The sequence below is a fragment of the Orcinus orca genome, chromosome 16 (assembly GCF_937001465.1).
Source record: "Orcinus orca chromosome 16, mOrcOrc1.1, whole genome shotgun sequence".
Lineage (NCBI taxonomy): Eukaryota > Metazoa > Chordata > Mammalia > Artiodactyla > Delphinidae > Orcinus > Orcinus orca.
In genome coordinates this window covers 50,833,035-50,853,665 of record NC_064574.1, presented here as the reverse complement: position 1 = coordinate 50,853,665, position 20,631 = coordinate 50,833,035, and the positions used below count along the sequence as shown (strand labels likewise).

Genomic DNA, 20,631 nt, shown 5'->3' with positions numbered 1-20,631 from the left:
CCTGGTAGCTGGAGCTGAGCTGCAGCTGGCCGAGGTCACTCAGGTGCCAGTGGTCCCCCGCAGGCATGAGCTTGCCCCCCATCTGTGCACGTACCATACCGTCGGTCAGGGGGAAGACGCTCAGGGAGGTGGGGCGCTCCTTCCTGTTGAAATGTGGGGAGAGAAGGAGAGGGGGGATTAGACAGTGGCTCCTGAAACAGGGCTGCAAACTCTTTCTGGACATGCAGATGCTTATTCTGCAGCTGGAGCTGCTCTAAAAGACGCCCCTGACCACGGGCTGTAGGGAAGGGCGTGACCTTCTGGGTGGCCAGGCACACAGGACCTCAGACCCCTCTGACCTGCAGCCGCACTAATCAGCGTGTTCACCCGCTCAGGGCATCGCCACTCCGCTGTGATCCCATAGAACATTTCCCCTCCGTTACACTGTCATTTATCACTTTTATTTATTTCCATTGTAAACAGACACCTGCACAGCAGTGCCTGTGATAGGCCCTTTGGCATCACAGGCAACATTGCCTGGTTCCTCCTTGGCCCTACTTCTGCCTCCTGGAGCCAGCCAGGAGGAGTCAACCCTTTCTCCCCTGTTCTTTGTTCCTCGCCCTCCCTCAACACCCCATCACTGTTTTCAGGAGACCTGGGTACGGAGTTTCTCATGGGGCGCTTTTCTCTTGCCCCGAGCAGTTCCCCCCGTCACGGAGCACTGACACCACAGAGGCACCTTATAAAGCTATGCTAGCCAACTGAGAATGTCCAGTGGGCTGGACTGATGCTCAAAGCCGCCTGCCGTGGGCTCAGTCCCTGGGATATGCCCCGCGGGCTGTTAGCGGTGAGGGAATGGAGCCCAGGCCCAGGGCAGACACATGGCGCCCCAGAGCCTGTCAGTGGCTGCATGGAGTCCATGCTGCTCAGAGCTGTTCAGGCCAAGCATCCGAATCCCTGACACACAGGGGCTGAGGTGGGAGGGGTGGCAAGGCTTCCTCAGGGGTCCCACGGAGCTGGGTCCAGAGGCTGGGCTGTCCTGGAGGGAGGATGGTGGCTTCCTCACAGTGCCTGGAGGATGCAGGTGATGGACAGGGGAGCGGAGCGGCCGCCATGACCAGAACTTCCTATGGCTGGCGGGCAGCTGCCTGAGGCACGACTCTGGGAAGAATGTCTCTCTGGGGGTGCCCCAACGGCTCCAGGGCGGCGGGGCTGGGGCGCAGCAGGAGGAGAACTCCGAATCTGGAAGCCCCTCCGAGTTGCTCGAGCTGTTGGGTCTGTTCTGTTCAGGAAGACACTTGTCTCCCGCAGAGCAGGGTCCCCAGACCTGTTGGGACCTGGCTGTGCCTCTGGGGGCTAAGCTGTGGGAGGGACAGGGCCAGAGGAGGCCTGCAGGGCTGGACAGGGGCCTCGGCCGCTTAGGAAGGCGGTTTCCTGCTGACGACCTCAAGTGCCTCATGCAGCCGTTGTCCCCCATGACAGACGACACTTTCTTGGTTAAGAGCTCAGACGTCAAATTAGAAAGCTCTGGGTCTGCAGATCCATCCCAAGCTCAGCAGCCCATGGCTCAGTCCTCGCCAGGCTGTTCTCTGACCACAGCCCCCAGGCCCTCGGCGTCCGGGAAGGCAGCCACTGCTCCGTGGGCTGCTCCTTCAGGGCTCCCAGCCCCTCATCCACCACTGCTCCTTCACTGGGCTCCCAGTGCCCATATGGGGGTGCCTCTCCTGGGGCCCAGCTCTGACCTCGGTGGGGGACGCACATAAGGGGTTCCTCGGCCCAGGCTGTCACCAGATACCACAGGGTAACATGACGGCAGGGCAGGGTGGGGCCACCTGCCCCCCAGGATGAGAGCCCGTATCCATCGCCCGCCTCCACGACTCTATGCGTCAACAGACAGCCAGGCCGCACTCCCCGATGGAAATCCTCACGAGGATCGAGTCCTGCGTCCTCTCCGCTGCTCCCCGCAACCGCAAGCCTCAAGAGCATTCGCTGGGTGCTGCTGACTGCCGGCCAGAGCCCATCCAAGGCTCACCCACCGTGTCCTCTTGTTATAGCCCTGCAGCTCCCCCGGGAGACGCCAATGCTCGTCCACTTCAGAGGCTATAGCCCGAGGGTGTCACGCTGCTCGCAGAGGTCACGCCACTGGCTCTGGGTCCTAAGTGACTGAGCTGGGCTGCCTAACACCAGGCGCAGGGTCTCCACCCCTGCCCGCCACCTCCTGGGGGTGCAGACATGCGGCCCCGACCCGCAGGCCGGGTGGACGTTTGCTAGTGGGGCCTGCACTGCTACCTGCTTCAGGGCTGCCTTGGGGCCTGGGACCCGCCTGCCTCTCCTTGGCAGCAGGCCCTGTCAACGCCAAGTCCAGAGCCTCCAATCTGTATGATTCCGGCAGCCATCCGAGCTCCCCCAACCCGAGGCCCAGGGACAGCTGCAGCCTTTACCTTCTCCTCCACGACTGGCGAGGACTGCAGGGCAGTGACAGACGAAGGCCAGCACACGGCGGGGACAGCACAGAGGGCAAGACAAGAAGGCAACATTAGAGAGGGAAGGTTGGGGGCTCTGGGGGCATGTGTGCGCACATGGAGAGGGAGGCCCCCATGGAGACAGACAAATGTGGAACACGCAGATCCTATGCAGGATGGACACAGGGCACACAGACACACACCCCCTTGGCTTGGACGGCAGGGTGCGCCCACTCAGCCCCGGGCAGTGGGTGAGCGTCCTCCCCACGATGCTCCTGGCACACGCAAGCACTCGAGTGTGCAGTGACAGGGCACACGATTGCATACGCCATGTTCACGGGCCCACGCACGCTCACCACCGGTTTTGTTTTGTTTTAATTGATTTATTTTATTTATTTATTTTTGGCTGTGTTGGGTCTTTGTTGCTGTGTGTGGGCTTTCTCTAGCTGCGGTGAGCGAGCGCTACTCTTTGCTGAGGTACACAGGCCTCTCATTGTGGTGGTTTCTCTTGTTGTGGAGCATGGGCTCTAGGTGCGCAGGCTTCAGTAGTTGTGGCACGCAGGCTCAGAAGTTGTGAATCATGGGCTCTAGAGTACAGGCTCAGTAGTTGTGGTGCACGGGCTTAGTTGCTCCTCCACAGCATGTGGGATCTTCCCAGACCAGGGCTCGAAACCGTGTCCCCTGCATTGGCAGGCGGATTCTTAACCACTGCGCCACGATGGAAGCCCTCACCACCGGTTTTATTCTAAAGACACACAGATTCACAAAACCAAGCCAGGACTGAAGGAAAACTGTGCCTGTCTGGGCTCAGCAGTGGCCAGCAGCTCCCCGGCACTAAGGACGAGCCTCCTCGGGGAGCCGGAGAGTCTAAACTAAGATGGGCAGACACACATCTGTCCCCAAAGGATACAGAGTTGTGGCTAGAGGGGTACACCCCAGAGAAGAGCAGGCCAGGAGGGCAGAACAGGGCTTTCCCCTTCATCTGCTGCAGTAGCACAGGCCACAGTGGGATGTCTGCACTCTCTGAGCCCTACAGAGGCCAACGCCCAGCGCAGTGAGAGAAGGCCTGTGCTTTCTCTCCTTCCACCAGCGTGCCCGCTGGACATGGGAGGCATGGCTGCCATCCACATCCATTCGTCGGAAAGTGGGCCCAGGACCGTCAGAGACGCACAGTGGGCCCTGGGAACATCTCCATCACAGCCCAGTGTCCAGGCTGGCGGGGCAAGGGCGGCTACAGGGCCAGCAGGAGCCCAGAGTCTCATACACTGTGGCAGCAAGCATGGGGCAAGCGATTTCGTGTGCCACAGTGAGGTTAAATGTCTCTAGCCAGCTGACAGAGCAATGGAGGCAGCCCAAACGCAGCCCTGCCTCTCTGCTTCCCAAACAAGCTCTGCTCCGGCCACCGCCCCGCAACACACACACACACAGGAAGGCTCCTCTTCACTGCCAAGGCACAGGAGGGTCGCAGCTGACAGCCCCAGGCTCCTCCTTCCTGCTGGCAGGCATCTCTACCCCCGTGGGGCTCAGGAAGGTGTCTTAGCAGAGAGTGTCCAGGGCCTGGAGAGGATGGACACACAGCCAAGTGCACCCTGGCCTTGGTGACACCCTGAGGAGGATCAGATGGGGACACAAGGCTGGGCAGGAATCTGGGCCTGAGCCCAAACTCTAGGTAATGCCTGAACAGCCAGCCTCTGCAGCCCCAAAACAACACGAGGAGCTCCCGATTCCAGGTTGGCTTTGGTGCAGTTCCTTGGAAATTCCCTCAGCGACTTCTAAGGGCCAGGAGTGAGGCTTTCACAGTGTGTTGGGAAACGGTGGCTTGGAGATGGGTATTTCCTACCTTCAGATAAAACTAACCCAGAAACAATATCTGCAAAGGGTTTTGTAGTTTAACACACTCTTTGATACACAATCTCTCACTTAATTCTCACAGAGCCAGGGGGGTCAGCTAATGACCCCCTGATACCCTCTCCTGGGGCACACACATTTACAGAAAGAAAGCATCCACAACAGCTGTATCCCCTACTCCCCACGAGAAGCGGCGAGACTGTCTAAAAACATGCCAGTGGTCCCCTGGATGACTGCTCTTCCTAGGCCCTGCTAGGCCTCTGCTGACATATTACACTTTCCGTTTTCAAACTGGAAGACTCAACAGCTTCGCCCACCATGGCCCAGTGAGTAGCTGACGATGCCCAGAATGGAAGGGCCTGAATCTCCTTGTTTGCAGACATCACCCATCAAGGAGACAGGTGCAGAGAAAATAGAGCTTTTTCGTGACCAGACCTGGGGCTTCCGGTGTTCGCTGCAGGAACAAGGGGCCACAGCTGCAGAGGCACGAACGGCGAGCTCCATCCATTGGGCCTGGGGTTCCAGCCTCAGGCACCTCCTCCCTCCTCCAGCCTGATGGAGCCATGGCCTCCCATGGTAACACCCTGGAGAAGATCTCTGACAATCTGCTCCTGGGGTACTGAGGTGTGGTTTTATCCTGAATGAAGATGAAGCAGGAACCTGGCCTCTGCAGGCTTCTCTCTGCTCCCCGAATAAAACCAGCATGGCGGGGTGTGACTGTGTCTGCTGGTCACCGAGGTGTGCAGGCCTCCCCTACCACCTAGAGTCGATTCTCGCAATTCGAGCTGGTTGTATTCTACAAAGTCACCGCAAACACGTTTGCTTGTAGAAGAAACATGTACATAGGTAGGTACACATCTCACACAGATTAGAATCTCCATTCCTCACTCATCCTGGTACACTGTTTCCTTTATTTTACAAAACAGAAAACGAGGTGCTAGAAGTATTTAACATGTCTTAGAAGACAGGGGCCAGAGCTGGGCTCCATCCAGTCCCCACTGACTGGCCCCTGGACCCCAGAGTCTTGCAGGACACTGCGCCACCCGCTGCCCCCATCCCTGGGCATCTCTGCAGGAGGTGGAGCGTCGCCTGGCACCACCTCAGCTGGCACCCTGTGCTCTGGGTGACTCAAATTTTTCACTGCTCTGCGCACATCTGCAGATGACTGTGAAAGTGCCATGAGTGGTGATTTTGAGGCTACAAATAAATTTTACAGAGTAGGCGAATTCAGAAACAGAATTTGCAGGTATTAGGACGGACTACATGGTTTTCCCTGGGTCTCTGTGACGGCCTGCGGGCCCGCAGCAGGCCCACCCCAGCCCCTCACCTGCTTGGTGCCATCCTCTGCACACACCCCGGCTCAAGCCACACACTCCGACCGGACACCCCTCTCCCTGAGTCGGGGGTGGGGGTCACGGCTCCTCTTGGGGGAGGGCACCAAGCTCTGGCACCCGGCTTCCCGCCCTACCTCCTCCCCGGCAGGGTGCTCTCGGTCTGGCTGTTCCCCCCGACCTGCTGCATCTTGGACCTCTCGATGTGCTCCACGTAGGTCTGGATCATCTGTGAAGAGGACACATCCGAGTGAGTGCTCCCTGCCCACGAGGTCCACCCGCCCACCCCCTCTAGCCTGTGCCACTTTCACCCCCACTGGGCTCGGACAGAGATGAAGGCAGAGTTCAGGGAAGGGAGTCTGGCCACATGAGGCCCAGGGCTTTCAGGTTCAGCAGGTGAACCCCAGGGAATGAAAAGGCAGTCAAGGGCGGCAGCCAACCCCACGTGTGGGGCTTTACCACTTCCTCGTGGCCCTGGCCCCGTGGCGGGGATACCCACCTCTGTGTGCCGCTGGTGCAGGGCATTGTACTCCTTCTTCATCTCCGACTCCCGCTCCTCCAGCCGGGAAACTAGAAAACACAACCAATGTTTGTCAACTGCACAACCCGCTTCTCCAGGGCACGTACTTCTCTGGACTTGACTGCTGGGGGACAGAGTATTCCAGACAAACCCTGCCTGGACCCTGAGCTCAGAGGTGGCCTCATCAGCGCAAAACACCCTGGGGACCCTAGCAGGCGGTTCTGATGGGCCCGGGTCTGGGTGCATCACCGTGTGTGCGGTTATCTGAGGCTATTCAATCCTGCTACAGAGAGGCAGAGCTGGGTGAAACTCACACAAGCCTTGCTCTCTATGTCTAAGTCACGTTGTGTCACATGTAGACAAGGAACGAGCAGGTGGCTTGTGGACAGAGGCAGAATTCGGAAGTAAGCAGCCTCTGAGACACACTAAAGAGAAGAATATCTGAACACAGGATGGAACACACAGGTGTCCCTCACACGGACCAGGGGCTGGAAAGACCAAGTCACGATCGTGCCACCTCTGGGCTGGCAGCTGTGTCACCCCTGTGACACCCAGGATGGTCCCCACCACGTGTGCTCTGACCAAGAGGCACAGGGAAGCACCTGAGTGCCACGGGCCTCAGACACCTTGCGTCTGTGGCCCTTTGTTCCAACGTCAGTTCTGTTGAACTCTGTACAGAGTGAGACAGGACACACAGCAGCCTTGTTCTCCCCTCTCCTCAGTCCTTGCCCCTGATGCTGACCAAATGGAAAACTTCAGACTGTACCTTGGAGTTTACATGTTTTCCTTCTAAGAAAAGATGAAAAGGTTTCACATGAAAATTATTCTAAGCAAAGGGAATATTAAGGATTCTGTGTAGTTATAGAAAGGGTGGATCTATGCAAAACTAAAATGGGCCTTTCGGTTTGCCTCTGCTCCACAAAGACTAGCATGTTTGTGTGTGTTTGTGTTGCCACTAGCTGTGCTCACCTACAACACTCGGGGGGTATTGGCTTTAGCAAAATGGGTTTCCAGTTTTGGTTTGGGATACGGATAGACCCAACCATCAAACAATTTTTTTTTTAATTAATTAATTAAATTTTATTTTTGGCTGCGTTGGGTCTTCATTGCTGCAAGCAGGCTTTCTCTAGTTGCAGCAAGTGGGGGCTACTCTTCATTGCGGTGCGCAGGCTTCTCATTGTGGTGGCTTCTCTTGTTGGGAGCATGGGCTCTAGGTGAGCGGGCTTCAGTAGTTGTGGCACGCAGGCTCAGTAATTGTGGCTTGTGGGCTCTAGAGCACAGGCTCAGTAGTTGTGGTGCACGGGCTTAGCTGCTCTGTGGCATGTGGGATCTCCCCAGACCAGGGCTCGAACCCATCACCTGAATTGGCAGGCGGATTCGTAACCACTGCACCACCAGGGAAGTCCCTCTTTTTTTTTTTTTTTTTTGATATGATCTTAACTTTCCAGAGGAACAAAGGCATCTGTTATCCAAGGTAATGAGGTAAAGCAGCAAACTAGGTCTCAACCATCAAAACCACTAATTACAGAAAACTGAAATTACAGGGTCGTTATAACTTTGAGAATATAGTTTAAACAAAGACTTCTAAAGGTAAAATAATAGTTCTTATTTTAAAAAAACCAAAAAACAAAAACAAAACAACACAAAACCCTTTCCTCGTCTCTCCTTGTAAAGGGACAGGGTGTTCCCATAGGCACCCTGATCGGCCATGAGTGCCCCCTAGGAACTGTCATTACAGGGGCACCATTGTTGGGCCCAACTTTCAGGTCACAAAAGAGCACCCGCTCCTCAAGCAGCTCACAGACAGGAGCCCCAGACAGCAGCCAGGAGCTCTGTCCTAAAGGGCCACACAAAGTTCACAGATCTGTGAATTTTGGGTCAGACTGCAACACTAAGCAAAAGTGCTCTGTCATCAGAGGGGCCTTATTTATAAATTTTATTTATTTCCACAAAGGATTTGAGGCCATTTACAGAAATACAGAGCAGTGTAAAGATAGAAAACAAATTATTGAGGGAATCACAATGAAAGTAAGATAAGGCTCTCCTTGGGTTTTCTCACTCTCTTTTTATCAAAGGCTCTCAACATCCCTCCCAGCTGGGTTGGTCTGAGAACAACAAATGCATTCAAAATGCAATTTCATCTCTCCGGGCTAGCGACTTACTCTGATCTGCGTAGTTTTTGGCCTTCAGTTCCAGCTGGCGGGTCTGAAAGTCGTAGTGTTCCACCTGGGTTTGTAGCTCTTTCTTCTCTTGTTCCAAGGCATCTTCAAACTCAATAAATTTCTATACGTGCAAGGAAGAAAAACAGCAGGCGTCATGAATGTGGGACGGTCAGATGACAGCAGCCCCTCAGAAGGGCTCACGCTCAGGCCCAGAATGTGGTTTCTGCACCCCAGAGCCGGCTTCCCTTCCCGTCCACCACCCGCCACAGCCCTGTGGAGAGCTTCCCAACAGTAGATACCACAGCCTTCTAACCAGCTATCCGCCAGTCACCCGGGGCCCTGAAGTTGGAAAAGCCTACACACGCTGGCTTTAATCTTGAAATTCTTAATAGTTTTTGAACAAGGGGCCCCCATTTCCAGTTTTGCACTGAGCCCCACAAATTATGTAGCTGGTCCTTAGGCAATGGAGTAATATTATTCCTCTCAACACTGCACATCTAAAAGAGGCCAGGTGTGGACTTCCCTGGTGGCGCAGTGGTTAAGAATCTGCCTGCCAATGCAGGGGATATGGGTTTGATCCCTGGTCTGGGAAGATCCCACATGCCGCAGAGCAACTAAGCCTGTGCACCACAACTACTGAGCCTGTGCTCTAGAGCCCGCGTGCCACAAGTACTGAAGCCCGCACGCCTAGAGCCCGTGCTCCACAACAAGAGAAGCCACCGCAACGAGAAGCCCATGCACCACAACAAAGAGTAGCCCCCACTCGCTGCAACTAGAGAAAGCCTGCGCGCAACAACAAAGACCCAATGCAGCCAAAAATAAATTAAAAAAAAAAAAGTCTCTAATTTTCAAAAATAAAAATAAAGAGGCCAGGTGTACTTTCCTCTTAACCTGTATCTCAGTCACTGCTCAGTTCAGGAAGCCATCCTTTGTGGAGTAACCGGCAATGCATAGTACTGTTCCGATTCTTTTAAAAACAAGATGGGGGGTTGTTGGCCTAGATTTGGAATCTGCACTTTATATGGTAAGTTTCTGAGCAAAATTACTATCGAATCAAGTGAAAAGAAAGCACTTTGTAAAATAAAAGAAAATCCTAAATGTTCTTAGGAGGAGACCTAGGTTAACACTGACAGCCCAGGGTAAAGGCAGGGTCTGGGGGGATGGGCACTGGGCAGCAAACCGCCCCCCACCCCCTTGGCTAGGTGATGGCCTGAAGGCCACAGCCCTGCAACAGCCCTGATGGGAACTGTTAACACCTTGATTTTACACCGTACAAAATGGAAATATTAGAAATTTCATTTGTAGGAAGCATAAATGTCAGCTGGGTTCTTAAGACACTAACAGTGTCGCAGAAGATGGGAATATAAAACGGGCTGTTGGTTCCAGGTTTTGGGTGTCTGGGAGAGGCAATGAGTTCATGGTGGCCATAGCTGTATTTCCCGTAAAAACTGCACCCAGTCCCCCACCCCAACTCTGGGCCCCAGAGACGCTTCTTCCTACAGCGGCTTCTCAGAGGTCTTTGTGCTGAAAAGCACTGGGGCTCCTGCCCAAAGGATGACTCACCCAGTGCAGTGACAGAGGGCAAAAACAACCGGGGCGGGGGCGGGCGGGGGTGCATCAGAAAGAAAATCTGTATTGATGACATCACTCACAACTTAACTAAAATGAAGAACACCCGCCCCATTGCCAGGAAAATGCACACAAATGGTGCAGCGGCACAAAAATTTAAAGTAAGGGGTTTTGAATGACTGTGGCCATGACCAGCATATGAAGAATAAACAAATGCTATTAATTGGCTGGTAAAGAAATTATTTAACTTGGGTAATTTTAATTCCTATTACTTAAAAAAAATTAAAAGAATGATATAAACATATTCTTTTGTAGAAAAATCAGAAGAGAGTGTTAAGTGAAAATAATACTTTTAAAAAACCGTAATTCTGCCATGCTATCAATGGTTAAGAAACAACAACAACAACAAAACCATAATTCTACCAACCAGAGAGGGTCAGTTAAAATTGGGTGACATTCTTCCAAACATGTAAGTGTGTGGAGCGGATGTGCCATCATTTTGTACACGGTATCGTGACCTGACTTATTCACTCGTTTACACTGGAAATGTCTCTCCACACTGAGAACTGTGCTCTGCCACTCCTACTTCTAACAGTTGTGTGTTCCCCTGTCGGTGTGTGTCTGCAGAGCATAGTTTACTCAACTGATCGCCTCCTGTTGGACTTTCAGGCTGCTTTAAAACGTCCGTTATTATTGTTACTACTTGTGTATCTGCCCAGTGGCATCCTGCTCCCCAGGCCAGACAGGCACCCCAGCCCACCCCCCCCAGGTCGGGTGGCGCCCTTCCCGGAGCCCCCATGGCCTCTGTGCTGCCAACCCGACAGGTGGGAAAACGGCAGAGCATAACTGTCTTAATTTTCAGCTCCTGGATTACTAGTGAGACTGAATAAATTCATTAGTCATATACACTACATCTAACAGCTCATTATGTCCTTTGTCCGATTTTCTACTACAGGTTATTTTTCTTAACAATTTGTAAGGACTTATTAGACCCATTCAAGAATTTGTCTTCTACGCTGCAAGTACTTTTCCCAGGATGTAGTCTGTGTGTGTACAGTAGTTTACTTACTTCTATACCATTTACTTAATAATTTACCCTTTCTTCATTGCTCTGAATGCTACCTTTATGATATGGTACCTTCTAAGACATACTTCGGTCTATTTCTGAGCCAGTAACCAAAGGTTTTTTTAATCACTTTCTAAAAAAAATTTAATTATTTATTTATTTTTGGCTGTGTTGGGTCTTCGTTTCTGTGCGAGGGCTTTCTCCAGTTGTGGCGAGCGGGGCCCACTCTTCATCGCGGTGTGCAGGCCTCTCACTGTCGTAGCCTCTCTTGTTGCAGAGCACAGGCTCCAGACGCGCAGGCTCAGTAGCTGTGGCTCACGGGCCTAATTGCTCCGCGGCATGTGGGATCTTCCCAGACCAGGGCTCGAACCCGTGTCCCCTGCATTGGCAGGCAGATTCTCAACCACTGCGCCACCAGGGAAGTCCCCAAAGGTTTTTTTAAACTTGTAGTGTAATAGCATCTTTTAATAGCTGATATACATTTACCCTCTTAACTCTTCCTTTTCAGTATTTTCTTGGTTACTCCCACTTGTGAATTGTTCTAGATTAAGTTGAGAATCATCCTGAATCACTTATATATTTATTTTTTGAATCAACATTTTGCCTGTCAGAAAGCATCAGTTCTCTGGTCCTCAGGAAGGGTCCCTGTTTTTCATGACAAAATGCTCAGGGCTGGACTTGGGCTGAATGGAAAGCTCATCTTGAGCCAGTGAAGAGCTGAATGATGGGGCGACTGGGGCTGGAGGATGGAAAATGCTCCCTTTCTGTAAACTGAGCCCTGTCCTACCTCCAAGCTGGAGCACCAAAGTTTTACACAAAGAAAAGCGTTCTGTGGTGCTAACACCATTTCTCTAGAATTCCCATCGGTATTTCATCATATTACCTGCATTTCATAGCTGAGAGCCAGCTAAAAAGATTTCTAGATGAAAGATGACTGGCTGCCCCACGCAGCATGTGTGATCTTAGTTCCCTGACCAGGGATCAAACCCATGGGCCCTGCAGTGGAAGCGTGGAGTCTTAACCACTGGACCGCCAGGGAATTCCTCCAGATTCTTAAGAAGGTCAGACAGATGTTCCTAAATCTATCCTGATAGGTGATCGTTAAAATCCAATGTAGATGACAGTCCCAAAAAGCTTTGTCATGCCATAAAACAACCGATATGCTTTGAGATCCCCGACGAAGTTGGCTCCAAACCAGGTGACATGCAGAAATCCTCTGATGTTATGATATTGTAAGGCCTTTCAGCCCTAGGAAATACTGAGACATTAAATGAGAGAGAAAACATCTAGGTAAGCTGTGTACATGTATGTCCTCAAGGCCAAAGGCAGAGGGCACCCCAAGTGGCAGGGAGACATGAACGCACAGGACAGTTGTGGTTCCCAGGCCACAAGGAATCCTGGAGCCAAGGGACAGTCCTGTGATGGGAATGGTCAGTCATCAGTAACCACCTGCAGACAAGGGGTGTGAGTGATCACGATCACAATCACGTGGCAGCAACTCCCCAGATGAACAAAAAGCCCCAAGGAACCCACAAGGGACCACCAGCATACTAAAGGGCCAGCCCTCAGCTTCCCTGCTGGGCTGGATCACACACTGGGACACCGGGACACTGCAGGCTCTGCAGGTTGGCGACCACCGCACTTGGCATTTGGGGAAGAACAGCTCTTCCCCGCTACCTTGAGGGACAGCATCGAACCAGACAGAGCTGACTAGGGGGCATCTCAGGGGCTCCAAGTCCACGAAAACATCACAAACACAATATGCTATTCTACAGCTTAAAAGGCATCCTCTTTCTTCCCCTCCTGAAAAAACTCTTTCAACGTTATTACAGTAATTTTAGTTAACAGAAATGCAAGCTAACTGTTTAACTGAAATGGAAGATGCAATGCCACCTTCATCAAATATTATGAGGGATAAATAACGTGAAGGACCAGTGCCTGGCCAAGACTAAACAGATATTTAATCATTGCTCTTTTTTTTTTTTTTTTTAATCATTGCTTTTTATGAGGAAATGCTTGGGGCTAGACTTGGGATGAAGTAAGAATCACCTGGACAAGTAAGGAGTAGTTGATGGAATAAAGCAGGGGCTTTGTGGTTGGTGGTTAAATGAATAAGTGAGGAAAATACAAGTTCTCCTCCAAAACGAGGGGGGCAGCTGTGGCGGGGGAGGTGTCAGGAGGGAACTCTAGTAACTGGGTTAGAGTCACAAAACAATAGATGTTTTCAAGGAAGCAGAAAATATTTTTATTTACAGATCATTTACTTTAGATTTAAGAGAATCAAGAATTTTCAGTGGTGGGGGACAGGGTAAGTTATCTCTATAAGGAAGTCGTCCAAAAGAAAGCTAAACATTTTTCAACTTCTATTGAATTTGTCCAATTCAATTTATCCAGTATGAATGGAAATGAGAAGAATAAAATTTTTAACAGCATTTGGGTTGAGTGGGTCTGCCTGTTGCTGGACTGTGAAACAGAAGGAATCTACCGTCCGAGACATGCCAAAGTGAAAAACTCGTACACAAGCCAATTACATGCACTACAGATTTGAGTTTGTCTGGAATTGTCATCTGTCTAACCGAGTCTAGTCAAAATGTCACTTAGCACCTGATAACACACAGAGGTTTAAGGCCACCTCACAACAAATCTTTTGAGCCTCCCGAAGAGCAATGAGGAGCAACTAACAATTGAGGAAAAGGTACCAGGTGTCTTAACATGAACACTGAGCTAGGAAATACCTGATTCTTACTGCTAAATACCAATCTACTACATGATTCCCCCCCTTTTTTTTTTTTTTTTTTGCAGTACGTGGGCCTCTCACTGTTGTGGCCTCTCCCGTTGCGGAGCACAGGCTCCGGACGCACAGGCTCAGCGGCCATGGCTCACGGGCCTAGCCGGTCCGCGGCATGTGGGATCCTCCCGGACCAGGGCACGAACCCGTGTCCCCTGCATCAGCAGGTGGACTCTCAACCACTGTGCCACCAAGGAAGCCCCCATGATTCCCTTTTTAGATTTTGTTTTTAAGATATACTTCTACCCCTCCCTCTTACTAACAAATTGCTCTGTTTTAAAATTAAATTCAACTGGTTTTCAGAATTTGCTTTTTGGTGAATTTCAAGGTACATACTGAAGTAACCTGAGAGTGTGGGAACTTCCAAAACTCCAGGAACCAGAGGAAGCTTTTCTCAATGTCCCATGGAATGAGATCATTCTATCTAACTCATGCATAAAACCAAACTTAAGAAATAAAACTGACTTTTTCAGGACTTCCCTGGTGGCACAGTGGTTAGGAATCCGCCTGCCAATGCAGGGGACACAGGTTTGAGCCCTGGTCCGGGAAGATCCCACATGCCGCAGAGCATCTAAGCCAGCGCACCACACTACTGAGCCTGCACTCTAGAGCCTGCGAGCCACAACTACTGAGCCCGTGTGCCTACAGCCCGTGCTCTGCAACAAGAGAAGCCACTGCAATAAGTCCGTGCCCTGCAATGAAGAGTAGCCCCTGCTCGCTGCAACTAGAAAAAGCCTGCGCGCAGCAACGAATACCCAACGCAGCCAAAAATAAATAAATTTATTTTTTAAAAAAGAAATAAACTGACTTTTCATGTCAAATATAAAATTAAGACAACAGAAGCCAGCATTCCTAATCCCAGAATGCAAGAGAGATTACTAGGTAAACACTCTTTTATAACATAATCATTAGAATTCTGGTAACTTTCATAATTGAAGGCTATTTTAATTAACGGCAAAGTAAATTAAGACATTAAATCCAATCCTTTCCTCTTATATGTCCTTTAGGCCAGGGTCACACATAGGAAATAATTCAATTCTGGTTGAATTGTTAGAAATAAAACAGGAATCAAAGATTTTGTTCTTTTGCATGTAATTCCTTCCTGGCTGTGAGGGGGTAGAGTGAATGTCCAAAAGAAAAACGCTCTTTTTGGGTCTTTTATCTTAGGCAGAGTGGTGCACTGGGGTGCTGGGCACAGGCTGTTCCCAGGGGAGATGCCCTTTATGGATGGGTAATTCCCTGCTCCTGTCGGTCACTCCCATCATGATCAAATATTTACTGGGTGCTCACAGGGGTGCTGAACTCATGAGACCTCAAACCTCAGAGGTTTTTTTTCCCAGCTTTTTCCCATATTCCATGACTGTTACCATTTACATCTAAAATGCAGTGTGGGCAGGTGGACAGAGAGGGAGGGAAGGGCATTTCTGCATTCAAGTTTTAGACATACGTCTGAGATCAGGCCACTATGCAGGAACCCAAGAACAAGGTTGGATTCATTTTTTAAAAAGCATAGATTCCTCATTTCGGTTAAAGGAACCACTGGTTCAGCATCTGCCTGAGATGAATCCCAACAAATGGCATTGGTTTAACTCACACTGATTTTCAAGAATTGGTAAGATAGGGACTTCCCTGGTGGCTCAATGGTTAAGACTCCATGCTCCGAATGCAGGGGGGCCGGGTTTGATCCCTGGTCAGGGAACCAGATCCCACACGCAGGCCACAACTAAGAGTTCGCATGCCACAACAAAGGAGCCTGTGAGCTGCAACTAAGGAGTCCACCTGCCACAACTAAGACCCAGCGCAACCAAATAAATAAAATAAATATTAAAAAGAAAAAAAAAGAATTGGTAAGACAGGAAAGATGTCTGTAAAAAATACATATTTTAATATATTACATATTTAAGTATTTTATGTTAGATACTAATATATATTTTGTATCTTAAAATATACATTACATTTATTATATTATTTATGATATACGACATGATTGGTTCTGGAGGGAAATAAGAAAAAGGAAGATAAGATGAAAACTATAAATGCCCCGTCCTGGGAGAAATTTCCCTGGGAGAAGTTATTCTTAACTAGACTGTGTTCTTTGAAGCATTCTTTTTTTTAATTAATTAATTTATTTATTTATTTTTGGCTGCATTGGGTCTTCGCTGCTGCACATGGGCTTTCTCTAGTTGTGGTGAGCAGGGGTTACTCTTCATTGCGGTGCGTGGGCATCTCATTGTGGTGGCTTCTCTTATTGTGGGGCACAGGCTCTAGGTGCAAGGGCTTCAGTAGTTGTGGCACGCGAGCTCAGTAGTTGTGGCTTGCGGGCTCTAGAGCGCAGGCTCAGTAACTGTGGCACATGGACTTAGTTGCTCCACAGCATGTGGGATCTTCCTGGACCAGGGTTCGAACCCATATCCCCTGCACTGGCAGGCAGATTCTTAACCACTGCGCCCAGGGAAGTCCATCTCTGAAGCATTCTTAGCAGTTTACACTGATTTCTTCAACTTCCTAATCCACCTGGCTTCTACATCCCTCTCACTCCATTTAACAGGAGAGACCTGAGGACGCCCATGGTCGCCCTTTGGTGGACACAGGGTCTCGCTGTCCAGAAGCGTACACTGAAGACCCGAGGCCACAAGCTTGGGCAGAATCCATGGGATCCCGCCTGGATCTGGGTCCAATTCACTGAGAGAAGGAAGAGGTAAGAGGCCGGCGTGGGAAGGTCAGGGAGCAGGAGCACAAGCTGAAGTTGAGTGGAAGGAAGGGCACCCAGAGAACTTGAACAAAAGGCATCACCTTGAACCCACCACTGTAGATAATCAGAATCCAAATGCCCTGACCCGTCTCACAAACCCCGCCAATGGAGGTCCACTCCACTGATCTTGGCATTCCCCAAATCTCTTGCCCATGAGAGGCATTCAAAAGAAGGTAACTGACTTATGATTCTGCGGGCTCTAAGTGTCTGTGTATATTTCCTTTCCTTGGGTCGAGCCTTTCCCACCCTGGTGACAGGGATGCTTTCTTAGGAAGCACTAGCCAGCCACCAACTGATTCTAACCGCTTGGTTTCCCTGACCATCTTCCAGCGGGGCTCCCTGTGTGCAGCTGCATGCAGGACAGGCTGCGCCGGAGCCTCCCAAGGTCCCGAGAAACAGGGCGCAGGTGTGGACGGCGAGCTCCTGCTCCACCAGAGGAGATGGATGGACACCCACACAGCAGGCTACACTAGCAATGAACGGATGAATGAAAGAACGGCAACAACCTGGGTAATCTCAAATCATTATGCCGTGTGAGAGGAGCCAGTCAAAAAAAGAGTGTACACTGCAGGATTCAGTTTATATAAGGTTCTAGAAAATGCAAATCAATCTACAGCGACAGAAAGCAGACCGTGGTTACCTAGGGATGGGGGAAGCGGGGAGAGAGTATTGAGGGCCACAAGGAAACTTTGGGGACGATGGAGATCATCATCTTGATTGTGAGGATGTTTTTTCGGGTGTAGACGTGTTAAAACTCACCAAATTGCACACTTCAAATATGTACAGCTTAGTGCACTGACCTCAACAAAGTTGTTACAAAGAAAGAACAGAACAGAACTGAAGCCTATGGTCGAAATTTCATGGTGCGCCGTAAGCACTAGCTGCTTTCTAGATGCTGGGATTTCCCTCCAGACCTCTTCTCAGCCTTTCAAGAATTTCATCACCTCTCTGTTGTTTCCTAAATAGCTGCAATGCTTTTTTTCTTTTTCCTCATCTCACAATATTTTCTTCTATTCTCCTGTTTCAAAACCCACTACACTTTGGGGTCTCCCCTCTTTCTAGAACATGTTCACTGAAGAAAAACACCCCACCTTTTAAGCATCTTCCTTTCTTGCCTGATGTTATGTAACAGGTCAAAGAAACATTTACTGCCTGTCCTTACAGAACAGTGATTGAGCTAGACCGTCCACGGCTACACTGCCCAGTACCTTAGCCACAGCCACGTGTGGGTATTTAAACTTAATTTAAGGAATTCCCCGGTGGTGCAGTGGTTGGGAATCTGCCTGCCAATGCAGGGGACACGGGTTCAAGCCCTGGTCTGGGAAGATCCCACATGCCGCGGAGCAACTAAGCCCGTGTACCACAATTACTGAGCCTGCGCTCTAGAGCCCGGGAGCCACAACTACTGAGCCTACGCGCCACAACTACTGAAGCCCGTGTGCCTAGAGCCCATGCTCCACAACAAGAAAAGCCACTGCAATGAGAAGCCCCCACACCGCAATGAGGAGTAGCCCCAGCTTGCCACAACTAGAGAAAGCCCACGCACAGCAACGATGACCCAACCTAGCCAAAAATAAATAAATAAATAATTTTAAAAAATAAACTTAAATTAATTTAAATGACATAAAAATAAAAACTCATCCTAAACTGCATGAGGCACATGTGAAGTGTCAGTGGCCCTGTGTGGACACACAGCAGAACAGAAATTTCCGTCCTCACACAGAGCTGTGTTGGACAGATGGATGGCTGAAAACCACAGAAAGTTGGTTCCGGCCCTCCAGGAACCAAGAGCTCGGTGCAGCACGTGGAAGCAGAGAAAGGCTGCCCTCCTTCCTCACCTGCAAACGCACAGGCAGCTGGCATCTCTGTGGGACATGTGTCAGAGAGAAAAGAACCAGCCTTGGGGCTGAAAGAACCAGAAGGACACTGCCCTTGGCTAACCAGGAAAGAGCCCCACGTGGGGACTCTGGGGTGACAGGGACTCACTTGAGCACCCACATCTGAATGTCACGGTGCTAGACGCAAGGGAGTCAGGTGTACGCAGCAAAAGTACATGCAGAGGGGGCAGAAGGAAGTGGAAGGGCAGGGGACAGGGCACGCGGTGCTGGGGGGGGTGGGTGCTGGGGACCCCGGGAGAAGGCGGTCTCCTCCTGGGAGCGTCCCTTCCTCTGTTCCCATCCATACCCTTCGCTCTCCATCCCACGTTGCCATTTTCTCACCATCTGACAGTGTGGCAGGACCTCCCCATCCGAGCACCTGCATCAGGGCAGCACAGACCCATCCCCGGCAGCAAGCCTGGCCCTCACTATGCTTAGTTGACTGAGTTACCGAACAAGAGAGAGTGGGAGATGGGACCTGCCTGCGGACCAGTTCATGCCACAGAAGGGTTGGGAGGGGGAGAAAGTGGCTGGGGGAGCAGCATGACAGTGGTGACTCGAGCCAGGATGGTAGCAAAGGAGATAAAAAAGAAGCACAAAAAGTACAAAAAAAAAAAAAATCAGGCCAAAAGAATGGCCAGGACTTAGTGAGTCACTGGACATGGGAGGTTGTGAGGATGACCCCTGGGGCCCTGACTTTCAACAGAGCAAAAGCCTGTAACATGAGCCGTCTGGCTGCTGACCACCCTTGGGAAAAGGGACCCTGCCCCCCACACGAGTGTCCCTCCCCAGCTTCCATCCTGCAACTGGTCATGAGGTCACACGAAAGCCAAACTAAGGGACATCCTGCAAGATAACTGGCCTGTGATATCACATCATCAAGGTTGTAAAAAGCACAAAGTGAGAAGCCGATAGGGAACTGAGGACACCATAGGACTTGCAGGAGCCCTCAGGTCTTAGCAGAGCAGGAGGGAGGGAGGGAGATGGAGAGAGAAGAGTAATGTGGAAAAACGTTCACCTTGGGTAATCTGGGTGAGATTGTCCATAAATTATTTCTATATTTTTCTATAAATTATTCCAAAACAGAAACTTTAAAAAAAGACAGATTTAAAATTTAACTTAGAAATTCTAGTTTTGGGAGAACTAACTTGCCCCAGTCCCTGTCCCGCTGCCTCACGGCCACCACAGGGCCTTGAGGGTTCCAAGGGTTCCCGCTGGGTGAGCCTGGCAGGGCGGTGGGGCTTATTCCGCATGTTCTGTTCTCTCTGGCTGGAAAGCGCCTCTCTCTGCTCTCCTGTGCCTATTTGTTTTTTGTTTTTTTAAATTTAATTTACTTTTATTTAATTTTGGCTGCATTGGTTCTTTGTTGCTGAGTGCGGGCTTTCTCTAGTTGCGGCGAGTGGGGGCTACTCTTCAGTGCAGTGTGCTGGCTTCTCTTGTTGCAGAGCAGGGGCTCTAGGTGCGTGGGCTTCAGTAATTGCAGCACGTGGGCTCAGTAGTTGTGGCTCGCGGGCTTTAGAGCGCAGGCTCAGTAGTTGTGGTGCATGAGCTTAGCTGCTCCATGGCATGTGGGATCTTCCCTGACCAGGGCTTGAACCTATGTTCTCTGCATTGGCAGGTGGATTCTTAACCACTGCACCACCAGGCAAGCCCTCTCCTGTGCCTATTTGTTCCCATTTTTTAGGGAGAGTCTGTTGTACTCCTGGTGACTCTAGTAAGAGAGCTATAATGGACCAGTATTTAGAGGCAACGAGGAAAGGCAGCTCTGGGCACCAAATCTTAATGGCTTCATGTAAAAAAAGTTAACAATTGAAAAAAACTGCCCTGGGACTTCCCTGGTGGTCCAGTGATTAGGACTCCACGCTTCCACCACAGTGGACACAGGTTTGATCCCTGGTCAGGGAACTGGGATCCCACATGCTGAGTGTGGCACAGCCAAAAAAACCCAAAACAAAACAAAAACCTGTCTTTTAATACGACAACATGGCAGCAGAAGAAATTGCATACTTTGTCTAAGCTGGGGTGAATTTACTATTTGTAATATGGGACACAAGAAGAAAAACTTCTGATTCAATATATTAATTCACTTATTAAAAAAAATGCCAAATGATCATCTCTATAGAGTAGAATGATGGCTTCTGCCCCCTCCAGCTTCATCCTGTCCAAATATTCTTCTACAAAATGCATTACTTTTGTACAACTAGAAAAACACAGTTTTGGGTAAAACTTTCCAGTTGGATGCTTTCCTTACACAGCACCAGACACTGAGGTATCAGC

At 50.4% G+C, this 20,631-nt stretch overlaps 2 protein-coding genes across 6 annotated transcripts in view; one reads left to right on the top strand and one right to left on the bottom strand.

Moving 5' to 3' along the window:
• Nucleotides 1-20,631, top strand: part of IFT140 (intraflagellar transport 140) — a 188,689-nt gene that overhangs the window by 3,721 nt on the left and 164,337 nt on the right. The window lies entirely within an intron of this gene.
• The window catches only part of MAPK8IP3 (mitogen-activated protein kinase 8 interacting protein 3), a 50,198-nt gene that overhangs the window by 22,967 nt on the left and 6,600 nt on the right, over nucleotides 1-20,631 (bottom strand). For 4 of the 5 annotated variants that reach the window (XM_049699633.1, XM_049699635.1, XM_049699634.1 and 1 more), the window contains 4 exons: nucleotides 8,303-8,423; nucleotides 6,120-6,190; nucleotides 5,758-5,849; nucleotides 2-143 (listed from right to left, as the gene is read on the bottom strand). In XM_049699633.1, the coding sequence (XP_049555590.1) occupies nucleotides 2-143; nucleotides 5,758-5,849; nucleotides 6,120-6,190; nucleotides 8,303-8,423 (426 nt within the window). Of the gene's footprint in view, nucleotide 1; nucleotides 144-5,757; nucleotides 5,850-6,119; nucleotides 6,191-8,302; nucleotides 8,424-20,631 lie in introns of those variants that run through there. The other variant, XM_033429166.2, reaches the window with a different exon arrangement.